The sequence below is a fragment of the Tursiops truncatus genome, chromosome 15, assembly GCF_011762595.2.
Source record: "Tursiops truncatus isolate mTurTru1 chromosome 15, mTurTru1.mat.Y, whole genome shotgun sequence".
Lineage (NCBI taxonomy): Eukaryota > Metazoa > Chordata > Mammalia > Artiodactyla > Delphinidae > Tursiops > Tursiops truncatus.
Window position 1 is genome coordinate 35,983,370 of NC_047048.1, and position 17,417 is coordinate 36,000,786.

The following is a 17,417-nucleotide window of genomic DNA, read 5'->3' on the forward strand; positions in this document are numbered from 1 at the left end:
GGCCTCTTCTGGCTTCACAGGTTTTGCCCCTTATCTGACCACTCCCTGAGTTCCTGTTTCCGGTGTAAGGGACACTTCTAGTTCTCTGCTCGGCTGTGGCGCTAAGTGACCGACAGGTTTTGAACATGACATGTTGTAGATCATGGCTCCAAGCCCGTGTTCGCTCTGACCACACATGTTCCTCATTGCCCAGAAACACTCTTTCAGACCTCATTGGTCCATTTCACACCCTAGAACATTTCTACCTCCCTCAGCACAGCTAAGGCCCCAGGGCAGTGAGGGGAGGCTGCTCTCTCACAGGGAGCGAGTCAATTCCTGGGACGATGAGCACAGATCAGGCCTGTGGCAGAGCCTGAGAGCCTGCTGAGCCCAATGCCTGCGCTTTGCAGAGGAACCCAGCCCAGAGAGGTTAAGCAACTGACTCAAGGTCACAAAGCCAAGGAGGGACAGGACTGGAGCCCAGCTTCCTGAGGTCTAGTGTGCTGTTCCTGTCCCCAAGCTTCAAGAGACGACACACAAGGACAGGCAGGTGGGAGGTGGAGGAAGAACGCAGGTTAGCAGAGCAACAGTCTCTGAAACCCCTCAGCCTTCATCCCTGCTGGAGGGAAAGGCACCCTGGCTGGCTGGCTGTGGTGCCCAGCCCTGCATTGCACCTAAGGAGGGAGGGAGGGCTTCTCTGAGCTCAGCCCTCTCTGGGGAGCAGGAGTTGAGTCTGGTCAAACTGAACCTCCAGAGGGCAAAGAGGCTGACAGTGCCCAGGAGGTCCCTCACGGATCTATCTGCCTGTTTTCAGGCTGCTGCAGGGGTGTCACCAGCTCTGCCTCACCTGTCCTGAGAGTGTGCTTAGCCCTGTAGTCGCTGGAGGAGCTGCTCCCCTCTCTCCCCAATGTGTAAATTACAGCTAAAAGGAGGATAGTGTGCACACTGGGGCTTTTATTCAGGCAGAGTGCTTCCTTTTCTTTATCTTTCAACACACTGTATATTACAAAGGATTTCCAGTGGAGCAGAAGTCCCCAGGTCTCGCTCCTGTCAGAGGTAAGTGAGCCCCTGCAATCTCCACAGGCTTTCAAATTTGTCTTAAAATGTCAAAAGCAACAGACACCACTGGATAGAGACCTAGAGTCCCCTCCACCTGCATTACTCTGGCCAATCCCGTCTGAAATCAGACAGTGAGCTCACTCATCTAGCCTCTGAGTGCCTGATCCTACTGAACATGACCTTGGGAGAAGATGAAGTCAAGTGTGTGCGACCTGCCGGAGCCTCCCAACCAACACGACTTATTCTCCCCAGGCCCCGTAGGAAGCCCAGGCCTGGGACTCCAGGAATTCTGGCAGCCAGAGAGCCCCACAGGCTCAAAGAAAAGCACCATCACGTGGGTGCCATGGAGCACAAGAAGCAAGAGGTCTAGGTGGCCTCAGAGGTGAGATACAGAACAGATCAGTCACTGATGGCTGCTGCATGAGCAGTGACAGCAGACAGGGACATGGGGCGACGCTGAAGCCAGGTGCAGAGGCAAACACTTTAAAAGACCTAAAACAAACCAACAAGGAACCCCCCTCCCTGCCCCACATGCTCTTGGCTACTAGACCACTTTACTGCTCCCCTTTACGGTGAAACCACTGGGAAAAACCTGCTTTGTTTGCCTTTCCTTGCCTCTCTCTCTTGATTGAGCCCTCAGCCCCACCCCCAGACTGCCACTCTCAACAACACTTTGCATGGGAAGCAATCCACAGGTCAGGCCAGGGCCCAGCTACTTGACCACTTGGCACTATCTGGCAGGGCAGCCAGCACCCTCCACCAGAAACCATCTGGTCCATTGCCCCTGGGACTCTGTTCTCTCCACTCATTGGAACTCTTCCCTGCTGGGCACCCTCCGGTCCACCGACACCCCAGCCCACCCCCCACCAATCTGCACACCAACCTGACTTCTCAGGCTCTGCAGGCAGCCACCCAGTAGCCCACTCAGGCCTCAAGTAGCAAGGATCAACGGATGCATCAATTACAGGACCACTGTGCCCCCAGCTCTGAGGCCCCACCCCCAGGAGCCAGCTTGACTTACAAGAGCCTTCCCTGCAGCAGCAGCCCGAGTGAGAGCAAATGGCTACCCTGCTCCAGACCCTCCTCCTGGACTCTGTGCCACACTTAGAAGAAAATCCAAAATTCTTGCCGGGACTCCGAGGCCCAAGGAGCTGACCCCTGCCCAGCCTTTTTGTACCCCCCACACATACGCACACCTGCCCCTGCTCTGCCCAGGCCTCGGGCTGACGTCGTCTCCTCAGACCACCAAGTTAAAACAGCTGATCCAACTCTCCACCGACCAACTCCTACCTGGCCCTACTACTCTTGTTCCCTCAGTGTCTATCACACAGCCATTAATCACCTGTGTATATCTAACTCCTGCACAGAAATGCAAGCCCCATGAGGGCAGAGCCTTCACCTCATGTACCAGCATGTTCCCATCACCTGGAACTCAACCAGGACTTCTCAATAAACAAAAGGAAACATTCAGCTGACAGTTGAAGGAGCCAGAAAATGGTGTTAAAGGGGAAACAGGATCGAGCAAAGTTTTAACCCAGAAGAATATGTGTGGAGAGAGGAGAGAGGGGAAGGGAAGGGGGTTAAGATCAGGCCCCCACCCCCAGGTGGGATGGGGAAGCCAAGCTTTGCAGGTGGTGGGGTGAGGGGAAGGGGCTCTGGAGACCTAAGGGCAGGAGGAAAAGAACAGATGCACAGACTGAGGTTTACACTTGAACAAACTCTCAACTCCATTTGGCAGTTCGACCTCCCTCGTCGAGAAGAAGCCAAGAGCAGCTGCTGGGATTGAAGACAGAGTCTCTGGGCAAACGGGGGCTGAGGGAGTCCCGGTTTGGAAGAACAACTGCAGGAGAGGGGCTGGGGAGTGAGGAGACCTGGCGGGCCTGGCTCTATGATGAATGGCCCAGAGACAAGCTGACGACACAGATATGGCCCACCTTGACTGCCACGGTGCCCTGTCTCCTTGAACCCTGAGCAAAGAAGAAAGAAAAAAGTGCTTCAGGGATTACAGGAGAAGTCAGGGAACGTGAGATGCCCTGAAATAAAACAAAGAATCAGCAGGGTGTGACGTCCCTGCAGGAGAAGCAGCTGGAGAAGCAGTGTGCACAGCCCTGGAGAGCCAGGCACTGGATGATCAGAGACATCCATAGGGGTGGGAGAGGGGGAGGCTGGAGGGCCCTGGGGAGGGGCTGTCTCTGGGAGGACAAGTCCTGGATACGGGAAGAAAGGGTTGGGCTCCTGTGGGTCACTCCCTAGACTTTCTACCTGGCAGCTGAGCCTGAGAAAGATGTTCCTTCCAACCAAACCCCACAACCCAGGGCCAAAGAGGGCAGAAAGGTGCCCACCTCCCGGGAGCCCCGGATGCCCAAGATCCTTCTTCCTCTCTCTCACTTCCCTGCTTTGAGCACTGGATTCGACACCTGACAGATACTCCAAGGATGCTGATTAAAAAGGAATGAGGGCATGCTTTTAAATAAACGTCTAGCAAGAACAGCATTAAAATAATGATCCTTTAGATATGAAGCTTACCAACAAAAAACCTCAAAAATGACTGTGATGATCTCCCTTGAAGTAATGTTCTACTTCAGTGAATGTCAGCAATCCCAGGGGGTCCCAAAGCAAAGTGATGTGAATTCGTCTGTATTTAGAATAAGCTACCCTTTTCCCTTCCAGGGAAGGGGCTACTTGTGAAAACAAAAACGGGGTCATGGTTCCAAAACGATAAGGGGTCACTGGCGTGATATCAGAAGGCTTTGACTGTTCAAAGGATACAGAGCTTTTCATCATCCTGAAATGTGAAGTAAAGTTTAACAAAGAAGGGGTGATCCAGCCGCGACATCACGTCTCTCTCTCTGGTTACATACGGGACTTTGTTCTCTTTGATAATGTGACGTTTCTCTAGAATTTTAACTTAAGAGAGAAGCAAGTTACTACAATTGGAAATGGTAAGAAAACACTAAAGACACAACTCATAAAGTAACAGATAAAAATTAAAGTTTTTCACAAAACGCACCCACCAGATTTGTGATCTCTAAGACCAACAGTGTCCTGTCCCCTGAAATCAGCACAGAAACCTCCAGGGGCTGGGCAGCCAGGTGGCCGCGTACCCAGAGGTGCGCTGTTCCTGCATCCTAGACACTGGAGCATCCTAGCTCGCTGGAGTTAGTTACTTACTAGCATATTCCCTTGAGGTTGCCAGTTCTCGGGCCAGGACAACCTGGTTTGGGAAGAAAAGGGGGAAAAAGAAGAGAAAAAAACACCCAATGTAACCAGGGCACTGAGTCTCACAAGTCACCCTGCAACCAACCACACAGGCTACCCCGCCCCCACCACGAAATTACATTTTAAATATTTTTGGTCCTGTGCTAACAAACATAGCTGAGTGTCAATGACTAAGTTAATGTGTTCTAATAGTTAAAGGAAACACATGTATCTCTCAAATGTTTCCAGAAAGTTCCTCATCAGATGCCAATAGTCCCCCCTCATGCAGTGAAATATATATTCAGGAACACCTTATGACCAGCATAACCCTCACACAAACAGTAGGAAGAAGCAGCATATAATAATATCTCCACAAGGTGGGTACTGGGAATTTCTTCAAAAACTAACTCTATGGATAGGTCCCCAGTACATGTTCATTGCAAAAGGCCACCCTGAATTTGGGCTTTTACAAATAATAGTTGCATTTCACTTGATGCCACTCTCAGATGCTGTAAATCCCATCCCTGCTACTGAGGGCACAGGAACCGTGGCCGGCAGAGAGCACCTCCCTCCAGCATGCAGTCACACACACACCTGCCCCCCGCCCCCCATGCCCTCTCCACAGCACAGCCCGGTTTTACACTCTACTTCGGGGACAGAGCACCAGTGGGGCCTCACACACATTGAAAAGAACTTTCTACACGAACACACGCTGGGCACAACCTGAGTAACAACTTCCAAATGCCTGATGAGCCCAGTCTGGCAGTGAGCTGGGGTGGTCCCCACCACCGCCAGCTGGTGCAAATTCCTCTCCTGAGACACCTACAGGGAAGAGCCGAGGACCAGAGAGCAGATGAAAACCTGCTGACTCCCGGGAAATACCGGAGCCTCCGGGAAGACCTCTGGAGGCCCCTGGTTGTAAGTTATATTCCGTTAGGGAATTCTTCACCAAGTTCATCAGAAGTGACCCTGGAAAAGCACTGTATGTAGCCCTGCGGTTTTTAAGAACAAGGTCGGATTATATGTGTTCAAATGGAAAGATCTTAAAGATCTCTGTGGAGAAAGGAACCTGTGTGGATTGTTCTCAGGCGCTGGTGAGTCAAGGAGAGTGGGCTAGGGAAGGGCTGGCATTCTCTAGGTTATGTACTGATGTAATGCTAAATTTCTTCACAGCAGCATGTACTAGCTACGTAAGTAGGAAAAAGGAAGAAAAACACTGAGTGCTAATATTTAATGGAATCCTATCTGAAGGAGATATTTATGTCATCTTTCTGTTGTGTGAACTCTGCATGTTCTATGCAGTTTCCTTATGTCCCTCCACATGGCCCGGGCCAACTGCAGGGGCAGTAGACATCAGGATCACCCTCAGGTTGCCGGCGGCAGTGGACCAGGCTTCCCCCGCTCCAGCGCAGGCTCCATCACGTGAAGGTCCTACCTGGGGATCCAGCCTGGGAGCTGCCTCCCCTGGAAACCTCATTTTAGGTTGTCTCTATTTCAGGAATGGTGAGAAGGAACTGAGGGTAGCACATACAATTTGAGACCCAAGGCTGCAGGATTCCAAACAGTACCAGAAAGGAGGCTCCAGGCTCACGGCACTTTCCTGGGCACCACCCTGGCCCAGGGATGACAAGAATCTCAGCTGGGGCTTTTCTACATCAGGAATCTGTCACCCAGAACAGATGGCACCTACTTTTTTACCCATGGTGGAAACCCAGGAACACAGGGGAACTTCATAAATACATCCTCATTTTCCAGTCAATATAAATGTCCAATGAAGTACAGCTGAGAAAAGGAGAGAGAACGCTTCTTCTTTTACTGGACTCATGTAAGTAACTGTAAAGAACACCCAAGATTCTTTTCAAAATAGTTTTTTCTTTCTGCAAGGACCTGTGAGTACCAGACCTACTGGGGATTATGCTCAAAGTTGAAGGTTTTTATCATGAGGGCCCAATTCTTTCATTAACTTAAAAACTGCCAATAAAAAAATCTAAATAAAAAATGTAAAAGGAGCAAAAGTTAACACTTAAAACGATGTTGGGAACATGGGTGAGCCCCAGTATGTCATGTTCTTTGTATTTTGAATTATTTCATAAATGGAAAAAAAGAAAAGGAAAACAAATTTCACACGAGGTTTCTTCCCAAAGGCCAGGCAAGCAAGTCTCATTATTCAGGACCTGCTGGCCTGAGGAGCTGCAGCTCATGCTGGGCCCAGCTCAGAGACCACAGCGGCAAGGATCTGTCTCTTCTGAAGGCACGGCCAGGGGACAGGGGCTCTGGCCTTCCCGAGCCTGCAGCAAGCCTCTGGCCCGGCCACAGCCACATGAGGCCTCCAACTCAGCAAAGGGCAGCTCTGAACCTTCATATCTTTGCTTTAAGAGGAAAAATACCACAAGATAGGTAAAACTCTCTCAGGTAACAAAAAGAATTACCCTGAGTGTGACTTGACAGTGCTGTGATAGTAATTCTGTCCATGAAACTGAGGACACAAAAATCTGGAAGCTAGCAGATCTTGGGCTGCAACTCTAGCAAATGTCAATGGTGTACTGTTTTATATTTTAAAAATAACAGAGAAATAACAAAGGTCATTAAATGTTTCCCCAAAACTACGAAGAGATACACCAACACTAATGTTTAATCTAAGGAACAGGAAAGCTTCCCAGGGTCTTGCTAACAGGACACAATGATATGAAATGTAACTTAGAATACAATCTAACTGCATTTTTTGAGAAAATTAAAAATAAGATCATGAAATGCCTTTTAAAGCTTTCCCCTACAAAATCATGAGCTAGATATTTAAACCACATGATCTGCCTGGTGGTAGCCAGCCCCAAGTCACCTTCACAACAGGAGAGGAATCCCCAAGGGCCTGAGACCCTCCTCTGGGGTAGAACACCACTGTAGTGTCTTAGTCCCCCAGCTCCAAGTCCCAAAAAAGGCCAGTACTCCCAAGGAAAACACCCTCATTCAACAAACAGCAGCAGTCTGTACTCACTGTTGAAAAAGAGCCTTCACCAAGAATTTTCCCAAATTTAAAGTCTTCTGGCCGTTTCTTCCGAGGCTGTGGTGGCGGCTGTGTGGCGTGTTGCAGCGAGTTGGCGCTTGGCCGGGATTCGGCCGTGGTGCTGTCCATGGTGGGGCCCTGCCTGCTACCACAGCTGGGAACGCCAGGGGCCGTGCTGGACTCAGTCTGGGTCCTCACCATTGATGGGGACGGGCAGGAACATAATACCACGCTGGACTGAATAGGAACGGTGTCATACTGGTGGACACAGGAAAAAAGAGGTAAGATTCAAAGTGGCTCACCCTTCCTAAATGTATGAACTAAAGTGTTGACATCGTTGAAACACCACCAAGCACAGGGCAGACCATCTGATGTTCTGCCATGCAGTTCGGGCCACTGCCCTCCTCTCCCAAGTCCCTTCCCCGCTCAAATTCCACCCTGCCCTGTCCTGCGTGCCCACAGACCCCAGCACCCAGAACCTACCTGCCCTCACCCTCTCCCTCAGTTCTGTGTAAGTCTCCAACACCTCCCCCACCCCCACCCAGCCATGGCCAGCTGGCCTTCCCATCACACTGCCTGGCCTAAACATCATCTGTGGCCCTGTCCACAGAGAAAGCTGGTCCAACCCTGTGACCACGTTGTCTCCCATCCCAGAACCCTTCCCCTGCTCACCCACTCACATTTGATATAAGGCTAGACACACAGAAGGCACTCAGGGTTTGAACAGACTAGCTTAAGACTGTATCCCGGACTTCCCTGGGGGCGCAGTGGTTAAGAATCTGCCTGCCAATGCAGGGGACACGGGTTCGATCCCTGGTCCGAGAAGATCCCATATGCCACAGAGCAACTAAGCCCGTGCGCCACAACTACTGAGCCTGTGCTCTAGAGCCTGTGAGCAGCAACTACTGAGCAGGCGAGCCACAACTACGGAAGCCCACACGCCTAGAGCCCGTGCTCCACAACAAGAAAAGCCACTGCAATGACAAGCCCGCGTATCGCAACAAAGAGCAGCCCCGGCTCACCGCAACTATAGAAAGCCTACACGTGGCAACGAAGACCCAAAGCAGAAATAAACAAACAAACAAACAAATAAATAACTATACCCCACAACTAAATAGAATTTTAACCTAGCAGTCCTGGAACACAGAAGTATAACTTAATGGAAAGAAGAGCCCAAGAATTGCCAACTACATGTAAAAGTTATAGTTAACAAGAAATAAGCTGTTCAAACTGGGCCCGTGAGCCACAATCACTGAGCCTGCGCGTCTGGAGCCTGTGCTCCGCAACAAGAGAGGCCGCGATAGTGAGAGGCCCGCACACGGCGATGAAGAGTGGCCCCCGCTTGCCACAACTAGAGAAAGCCCTCGCACAGAAACGAAGACCCAACACAGCCATAAATTAATTAATTAATTAATTAAAAAAAAAGAAATAAGCTGCTCAAAAAGAAGACAGTAGTGGAATAACTGCTTAACAATTTGAAAAATAACTGATTTAGAGCCCAACTGCTCACTACACACCAAACTTACCTCTAAACAAATTAAAGAATTATATGTTTTTTAGTTATTTAAACAAATTCAAAAACCTAACAAGTTTTTAAAATTTTTCAATGCAATCGCTATTAAAAGAAGCTGGCTTCCTTGCAGAAATCGACAAGATGATCCTAAACTTCATATGGAAATTCAAGGAACCCAGAATAGCCAAACAATCTCAAAAAAGAACACTGGAGGACTCACGCTACCTAATTTCCAAATTCATTACAAAGCTATAATAAGACAGTGCAGGTCTTCCCTGGTGGCACAGTGGTTAAGAATACGCCTGCCAATGCTGGGTACACGGGTTCAAGCCCTGGTCCGGGAAGATCCCACATGCCACAGAGCAACTAAGCCCGTGCACCACAACTACTGAGCCTGCATGCCACAACTACTGAAGCCCACGTGCCTAGAGCCTGTGCTCCACAACAAGAGAAGCCACCGCAATGAGAAGTCCGCACACAGCAACAAAGGGTAGCCCCTGCTTGCCACAACTAGAGAAAGGCTGTGCAGCAATGAAGACCCAACGCAGCCATAAATAGATAGATAGGTAGATAGAAAGAAAGACAGAAAGAAGACAATGAGGTATTGGCATAAGGATACACACGTGGGTGACTGGAACAGAGTCCAGGAATAAACCCGTATGTCTACGGCCAATCGATTTTTGACAAGAGTGCCAAGACCCTTCAATGGGAAAGAACAGTCTTTTCAACAAATGATGCTGGGACAACTGGATATCTACATGCAGAAGAATGAAGTTGGATGCCTTTCCCACGACAAAATTTAACTCAAATGGATCAAAGATCTACATGTAAGAAATAAAACTAGAAAACTCTCAGAAGAAAATATAGGAGTAAATCTTTATGAACTTGGCAATGGTTTCTTAGATATGAAACCAAAAGCACAGGAACAAAAGAAAAAAACAGGTCAAAGGAACTTCATCAATATTTTAAAACTTTTGCGCTTCAAAGGCACCACCAACAAAGTGAAAGGACAACCCAATTATGGGAGAAAATATTTTCAAATCATATATCTGATAAAGGAATTGAAGGAATTGTATTCAGACTATATAAAGAACTCTTACAACTAAATTAAAAAAAAACCACACAGTTAAAAAATAGGCAACAAATCTGAGTAAACATTTCTCCAAAAAAGACATACAAATGGCCAATAAGTACATGAAAAGATGCTCTACATCATTAGTTACTATGGAAATGCAAATCAAAGCCACAATGGGACTCCATTTCACACATACCAGAATGGCTAGAATCAAAAAGATAATAATAACAAGTGCTGATGGAGACAAAGAGAAATTGGAACCATCGTATTCGTGGCAGGAATGTCAAATGGTGCAACCACGTTGAAAAACATTACAACAGTTCCTCAAAAGGAAACAGGTATCACATAACCCTGCAATTCCACTCCTAGAAATGAAAACATAGGTCCACACAAATCTTGCACAAGCATGTTCATAATAGCATTATACATAACAACTAAAAGGTGGAAACAACGCAAATGACCATCAACGGATAAATGGATAAACAAAATGTAATCTAGCTATAAAATTGAATATTCAGCCATAAAAAGGAAATACTGATATATTCTAAAAAACAGATGAACACGCAAAACATTATGCTATGTGAAAAAGGCCAGACACAAAAGCCCCATACTGTATGATTCCATTTATCTGAAATGTCCAGAATAGGCAAATCTATAGAGTAAGAAAAATTAGTGGTTGTCAGAGGCTGGAGGGGAGAATGGGGAATGACTGCTAATGGGTTTGTTTTTGGAATGATGAGGATGTCCTGGAATTGGATGGGGATATACAACCTCATGAATATACTAAAAGCCACTGAAATACACTTTAAATGGGTGAATTGTATGGTATATGAATTATATCTCAATAAACTGTTATAAAAATAGCTATATCATATATGACTACATTAATTTATATATAAGATCTCATTCAAATCTGTAAATCCTAAAGACTTTTTCTAACGACGAAACACGCAAAGGATTAGGCACCAAAAAAACTCAAGTAACTAGATGGAGAGATATACCGTGTTCTTGGATTGGAAGAATCAACATTGTGAAAATGACTATACTACCCAAAGCAATCTACAGATTCAATGCAATCCTTATCAAACTACCAATGGCATTTTTCACAGAACTAGAACAAAAAATTTCACAATCTGTATGGAAACACAAAAGACGCCAAATAGCCAAAGCAATCTTGAGAAAGAAAAACGGAGTTGGAGGAATCAGGCTCCCTGACTTCAGACTATACTGCAAAGCTACAGTAATCAAGACAGTATGGTACTGGCACAAAAACAGAAATATAGATCAATGGAACAGGATAGAAAGCCCAGAGATAAACTCACGCACATGTGGTCACCTTATCTTTGATAAAGGAGGCACGAATATACAACGGAGAAAAGACAGCCTCTTCAATAAGTGGTGCTGGGAAAACTGGACAGCTACATGTAAAAGAATGAAATTAGAACACTCCCTAACACCATACACAAAAATAAACTCAAAATGGATTAAAGACCTAAATGTATGGCCAGACACCATCAAACTCTTAGAGGAAAACATAGGCAGAACACTCTATGACATAAATCACAGCAAGATCCTTTTTGACCCACCTCCTAGAGAAATGGAAATAAAAATAAACAAATGGGACCTAACGAAACTTAAAAGCTTGTGCACAGGGCTTCCCTGGTGGTGCAATGGTTGAGAGTCCGCCTACCGATGCAGGGGACACGGGTTCGTGCCCCATCTGGGAAAATACCACATGCCGCAGAGCGGCTAGGCCCGTGAGCCATGGCCGCTGAGCCTGTGCGTCTGGAGCCTGTGCTCCGCAACGGGAGAGGCCACAACAGTGAGAGGCCTGCGTACCGCAAAATTAATTAATTAATTAATTAATTAATTAAAATAGCTAAGGGACTGTGGCCATACAAAGCTCTGTTTCTTATACTGCGTATATGTTTGTTCATAAAGGATAAAAATTTTCTCTCTCCATTAAAATAGGGAAGGGAGACTTCAGAGAACTATGAAGAAGCCTGTAGAAAGTGCACCAAGAACAGGCAAGACAGGGGAGCACACAGTAACCAATGGTTTGCAGAGGGTGACAGCTCAACCACAAGAGAAAAGTTGGAGACAGAGAAGCTCATTTTAAGATAACAAGTAAAAAACAAATCTAGACAGAACATCCTGTGACCCAAACATGATGAGCACGGAGGTGGAGAAGTGAGGCAGCAGGTGGCAAGAACAGGCAGGAGTCTGGGCAGTCCCCAAAAGACCATATAAACCTCGGCTCCACAAGGCAGGCCAGCCCCGGGAAGGCCAGCTCAGGCAGGGTCACCCCAGAAGACACACCACATGCCAGCTCCCAACCAAGGAGCCACCACCAACTCTGGAGCTGCACCACAGCTGGGAGAGGGCAAGCTTCTTTTACTTATTTGTCTGTCAAGATCATTATCACTTCAGGTAAGGTATACAAATATGAAGGAATTAACCCAAGGCATAGCATCAGTGAAATACTAGGAGAATATGACTAATTGGCTTTGTAAAAAGTATCTAAGAGAATCTGACTTTTTTTTTTTTTTTTTTTTTTTTTTTTTGCGGTACGCGGGCCTCTCACTGTTGTGGCCTCTCCCGTTGTGGAGCACAGGCTCCGGACGCGCAGGCTCAGCGGCCATGGCTCACGGGCCCAGCCGCTCTGCGGCATGTGGGATCTTCCCGGACCGGGGCACGAACTCGTGTTCCCTGCATCGGCAGGTGGACTCTCAACCACTGCACCACCAGGGAAGCCCGAGAATCTGGCTTTTTAAATGTGGCACACAGCACAAACGTGACCAGCAGTACAGGCTCTCTAGCTGGAATGGGAGTCCAAGACACACCATTTAGTTATGGCAAACTGCTGTTTTCTTGAACGCTCTATGGGTCGCAGTAAGTCAAGTGTGCCTTATGCATTTCATAAACACTCTATCTCATGAGAGGTACCAAGGGCTGGACCAAGCTCTGTGGTCAGTCAGTACCTTAATGATTTGTCCCTATAAACAACGCATACAATCTTAACAGAAGTGTAATCAAATTCAATAACTTCCTTGGAGATTAGCTGGAACTTTCTGTCCTCGAAGGCAGTGGTAAGTGGGGAAGAGGTCACAGTCACCAGGCTGAAGCCCATCAAGAACCAAGATAGGCCTGGACTGTCCTCACCAGCCAGGCCAGCTGCACGATGACCGAGAGCTGTGCCCAGGGAGCACCAAGAACCTCACAGGGCTCCCAGACACAGCTCTGGGCCTGTGTCTGTAAGCACTCCCTGGGCCTGCAGGGTCATTCCGAGTGCAGACCCTCAGGCCCGGGACTGAGGAGCAGCAGGACTGTGTGACCCAAAGGGACACACGCCGAGAGAGGGGAAGCAGAAAGAGCCAGCACTTCACACAGCACCGTCCCAGGCACTACAGCACTGCTTCCAACAGGCCTGGTCACAGGCCCACCGGGGGCCATCGCTGCCCAACGAGATAGGGGAGGGGAGAGCACCGCCTGTCTCTGTCGTGCCCCACCCCCACCGCACCTGTCCCACCAAGTGTGGGCCTGTTTACCGACCTCATCTAAGTTCACCTGTGCGCCCAGCCTCCTGCCAAGTGAGGTTCAAGAAGACAACCGGAGATGCACAGAACAGTGGCAAATGTTGCTTTTAATTCAAAACTGACAAGTGAACTACTGAATAAAATCTCAAACATGAAGTTTTTAAATAGCAAAACGTGATGAGTTGACTCATGGACCTGGAAAAATGTAATTTTACATAGACATGCTTCTGGACCCAATGACAATTCTAGCAAAGGCGCCAACGTATGTGTCACATGAAGGTTTCTGGCACAGGCGAGGGACAACCCACTGCTTCTTCACGGAGGGCAGAAGCTCAACTCTGGGAGGGGAGGTGCTGGAAGTGACAGCCAAGAGCAGCAAGGATGAGGAGGCAGGGCCTGCAGGCAGCAGGCATCCACAGCCACGGAAAGCAAGACCTGGCGTGACAAACACCATCAAACTGGCTACTCCAGGGACAGATGACCCTGATGTCAAACACCCTGGGAAGGCCCAGCACAGTGAAGAATGCTTATCCTGGCTTCAGGAATACTTGCCGAGGAAAGGGTCTTCAGCTCCAACTTCCATAATGATAACTGAACACCCGTCCAGCCCACGGAGAGTGGTCTCCAAAGACAGTGAAAGGTAAGTCTAATGAAACACTCGTTGACAAGTACATGTTTCTGAGAGCTTTCTTTCCTTTTCATCAAAGTAGTTTCTATGGTTATTTAAAGAAAAAAAAAAAAAAAAAAGGTCTCCAGAACAGGTCCTCAAAGGAGAGCACTGTCCCTTAGAAAATACAGGTTTGCTCCTGACCTCAGCTGGGCCAACCCCACACACAGGTACCAACCAGGCGGCAGCCCTCAACTCGCAACTCTGCCCATTTCTGGTAGACATGCAGAAATCAACCACGAGGTGCGCTGAAAATCAACATGCTGTGTCAACAGAGCTGGACCTGCCTCCAGACCTATGACACCGAGCAGCATCTGGCTGGGCAATGACAAGGTAGGAGGTAGAAAATCGTGCTGGATAAAACCTGCTCACGTCCTCCCTGACACCCGTCCATGATAAGCGCCACGGAAGATGCCCAGGCTACCTGTATACTTCCCAGAACCTGTCACACGGTAAAGGTTGGAGCACAGGATTTTCCCACCTGTAAACATTAATGCACCTGATGCCAACTCTTACTTTTACAAGATGCCTGGCAAGTTCATCCAGCCCAAAAGCACAACTTCAATGAGAGGTATGAAGGCGGCTGATAAGCCTCTCTTTAAGGGATACATGCCACCTTATAAATTAACATAACCTAGTTATGTTTATGTTAAACATAACCTAGTTATGTTTATGTTAAACATAACAGTATAAATTAACATAAACTAGTAAGCCGTCTTTCTCTGTCATTGGTAGCTGGCTGAAACTGTCAGCATGCTCTGGACAGGTGCAGAATGTTCTGGAGCCTAAGCTAAACCACGCCCGCTTCAGTTTGGTGGGCACTGAAGTAAAAGGCTTGACTACAGTCAGAGGAGAGAAACAGAGTGTGTGCTCTGGAGACGCTGGCAGGTGGAAACATGACCCTGGGGCCAGGCTGAGAGGGGGCAGGAAGAGGATGTTGTATGTCTACACACATACACCTGCCGGCCTCACCCCCAGAGCACAACCACCATCCCCCTCCACCTCAAATGCCCAGGACTCCACCACTGCCCCCAGGAACCTCTCCGCCCCTTCATCCCCCCACACACAGCAGGCATATTTTGCTGTTTGCCACAGCTTATAGTGCATCCCGCAGCGCAGTGCACACAGTCCCAGGAGGGTCAAGGAGAGCGCCAAGACCTTTAACTCACTAGCGCAGACAGCTCTGGAGTGACTAGATGTGGAGTGACTTCTGTTAAGTACACCCTATTCTCCAAAGCCATGCTTTTCTGTTATGTCATAAAAATACATGCACTCATTTTGCTCATCAGTGTTTCTCAAAAAAGGTAAATTAACCACATTTTTAACCCAGTTACTCAACAAACATGGCCGCTGTGCTAGCGAAGGTCCAGGGACTTCGCTGTAAGGCAGGCATGGTCCCTACCCCTAGGAAGCTACATCCCAACACAGTGACAGACCCAATATCATTTACAGAACTAGCAGATGAAAGCTGTGAGGGCAGCCATGGCAGAAGTGGATGAGTGCTGTGAGGCCGGAGCGTAGGTTGGGGAGGGGCTGGCAGAGGGTGCTGGGGGGGTGGGGGGGAGCGGTCAGAGGGCTGCAGCAGGTCCAGGGGAGGGTGACAGCGGCTTAGATGTGCTGCAGTGGCAGGAAGGGGAATACTCACATACAAAATATGAAATATAATAATAGCTAATCATGCATCACGCATTTCAAAATTTCACTTTCCCCTAATGTTTCAGATTCAAAATTCAGATTCAGCAGCCTTTATGAGTCAGAAGGAAAAACCAGTCATTCTGAAATCAACATCCAAGTGAAGTGTAGAATGAACTCCGGATTTTTGAAATGGCAATAACAGATGATGTAATACGGACAGACATACACACATATCTGCTTTTCCACCACATGCTTTATGAGAAACGGCAGGGCCACCACCAGCACTTCATAGCAGCTTCAGTGATTTAAGGTAAATGCAGTAGTACCCTCAAGACCACGCTGTTTTATCCACTTCATCAACAAATATTCACTGAGCACCTACTATGTGCCATGCACTGTTCTAGGCACTGAAGATACAGCAAAAAACAAAACTGAGCCCATGCCCTCAAGAAGCCCACATTCTAGTAGGAGCAGACAGACTCCCCACAAAAAACAAAAGCCAGGTAAAATACACAGTGTGCCAAATGGTGATAAATAACTGTGAGAAAAATACAGCAGGGAAGGAAGATGGGAGTGGTACAAATTTAAATAATCAGAGAAACCCTTACTAGGAAGGTGACATCTGAACAAAGACCCAAGGAGGTGGGGAACGCCTTCCCAGGAGAGGACTGGGCAATGAGAAGGCCCAAAGGCAGGAGCAGCTCTAGACTCACAACAGTCCAGCTTGGCCCTCTGGACGGGCCACCTCCAGACAAAACCTCTGGATGCCAGGCAGGACCTCAGGGTCCCTGAAACACTCCTCCTGGGGTCACTTCTGGGCACCTCAAACCACAAGGGTGGAAGCCTGAGCAATGGGACTTGCCATAAGAGTCCTGGTGCCTCCTGAACCAGAGTCTGATGCCAGCCTAACCCTGGCTGTACTGTCCCTCATCAGACCTGGGCTGAAGATGCTGAACACCAGACCACTGCCGCTCTGGAAGCGCCACAGCAGCATCTGCTCTGCTCCAGCTTTATGGGCATGATGACACAGGGACTTGTCATGGCAGCCTTTCTCCTTCATGGAATTCCGCAATTTCCTTCCTGCCTCGGCCATAGCACGCCAGCCAAGTACCTCAGTGCAGGACCAGCTCTCATGGGCCCTCACTGATGGAGAGATGTTCATAGTGACAACTCTGTGCTCATGCTTTCTCTTCCTGCAGTCATAAGTCGCTGGCATGGGTATGTTTTAATGAACAGTTTCACTTCTGCAGTTAAAATGATGGTCGAAATATTACCTTTTAAAGCACTTTAAAAGCATCAATTATAAAATGAAAAACCTACGAAAAAAGCCCTCTTCCAGTGTGAAAAGCCCAAATGCTTATTTGTACTACAGCTATTATTCTAAAGGGCTGATTTTTTTTCACATTTGAGGTGGTAATTAAGCTGCATAAACAGCACTCTGAGACGGTCTGCCATGATCTGGAGGACACTCACTATACGGTGGCCCAGGGGTGGAGGCGGGGGTCAGGCTCCCGAGGAGCTCCTTCCAGCCCTCCAGCCCGGGGCCCTGCAGAGGCAGTGCAGCCCTGTGTGCCCAGGCAACCCAGGGCCCTGGGAGAGTCACTCCCTCCCAGCACAGCCCAATCAGCTTACCACCCATTTGGTGACCCAAAATTATGGTAAGTAAATACAATCTGGTTCCTCAACAGCTTCTGAAATTTAAGTCTCTGGAGAAATTTAAAGCAACAGTACCCTGTCCCCCATCCTCGCCCTCC

General features: G+C 48.2%; 1 protein-coding gene across 6 annotated transcripts in view; it reads right to left on the minus strand.

Moving 5' to 3' along the window:
- PDPK1 (3-phosphoinositide dependent protein kinase 1) overlaps positions 1-17,417 on the minus strand; it is a 71,706-nt gene that overhangs the window by 36,890 nt on the left and 17,399 nt on the right. For 4 of the 6 annotated variants that reach the window (XR_004522044.2, XM_019926096.2, XM_033839610.2 and 1 more), the window contains exons 2-4: positions 7,229-7,495; positions 4,210-4,252; positions 3,808-3,945 (exon numbers count right to left, since the gene is read on the minus strand). Coding sequence is in view for 5 of the 6 variants with exons in the window: in XM_019926096.2 (XP_019781655.1) it covers positions 3,808-3,945; positions 4,210-4,252; positions 7,229-7,495 (448 nt within the window). In the remaining variant the exon portion in view is untranslated. The other 2 variants (XM_019926292.2, XM_019926223.1) reach the window with 2 other exon arrangements.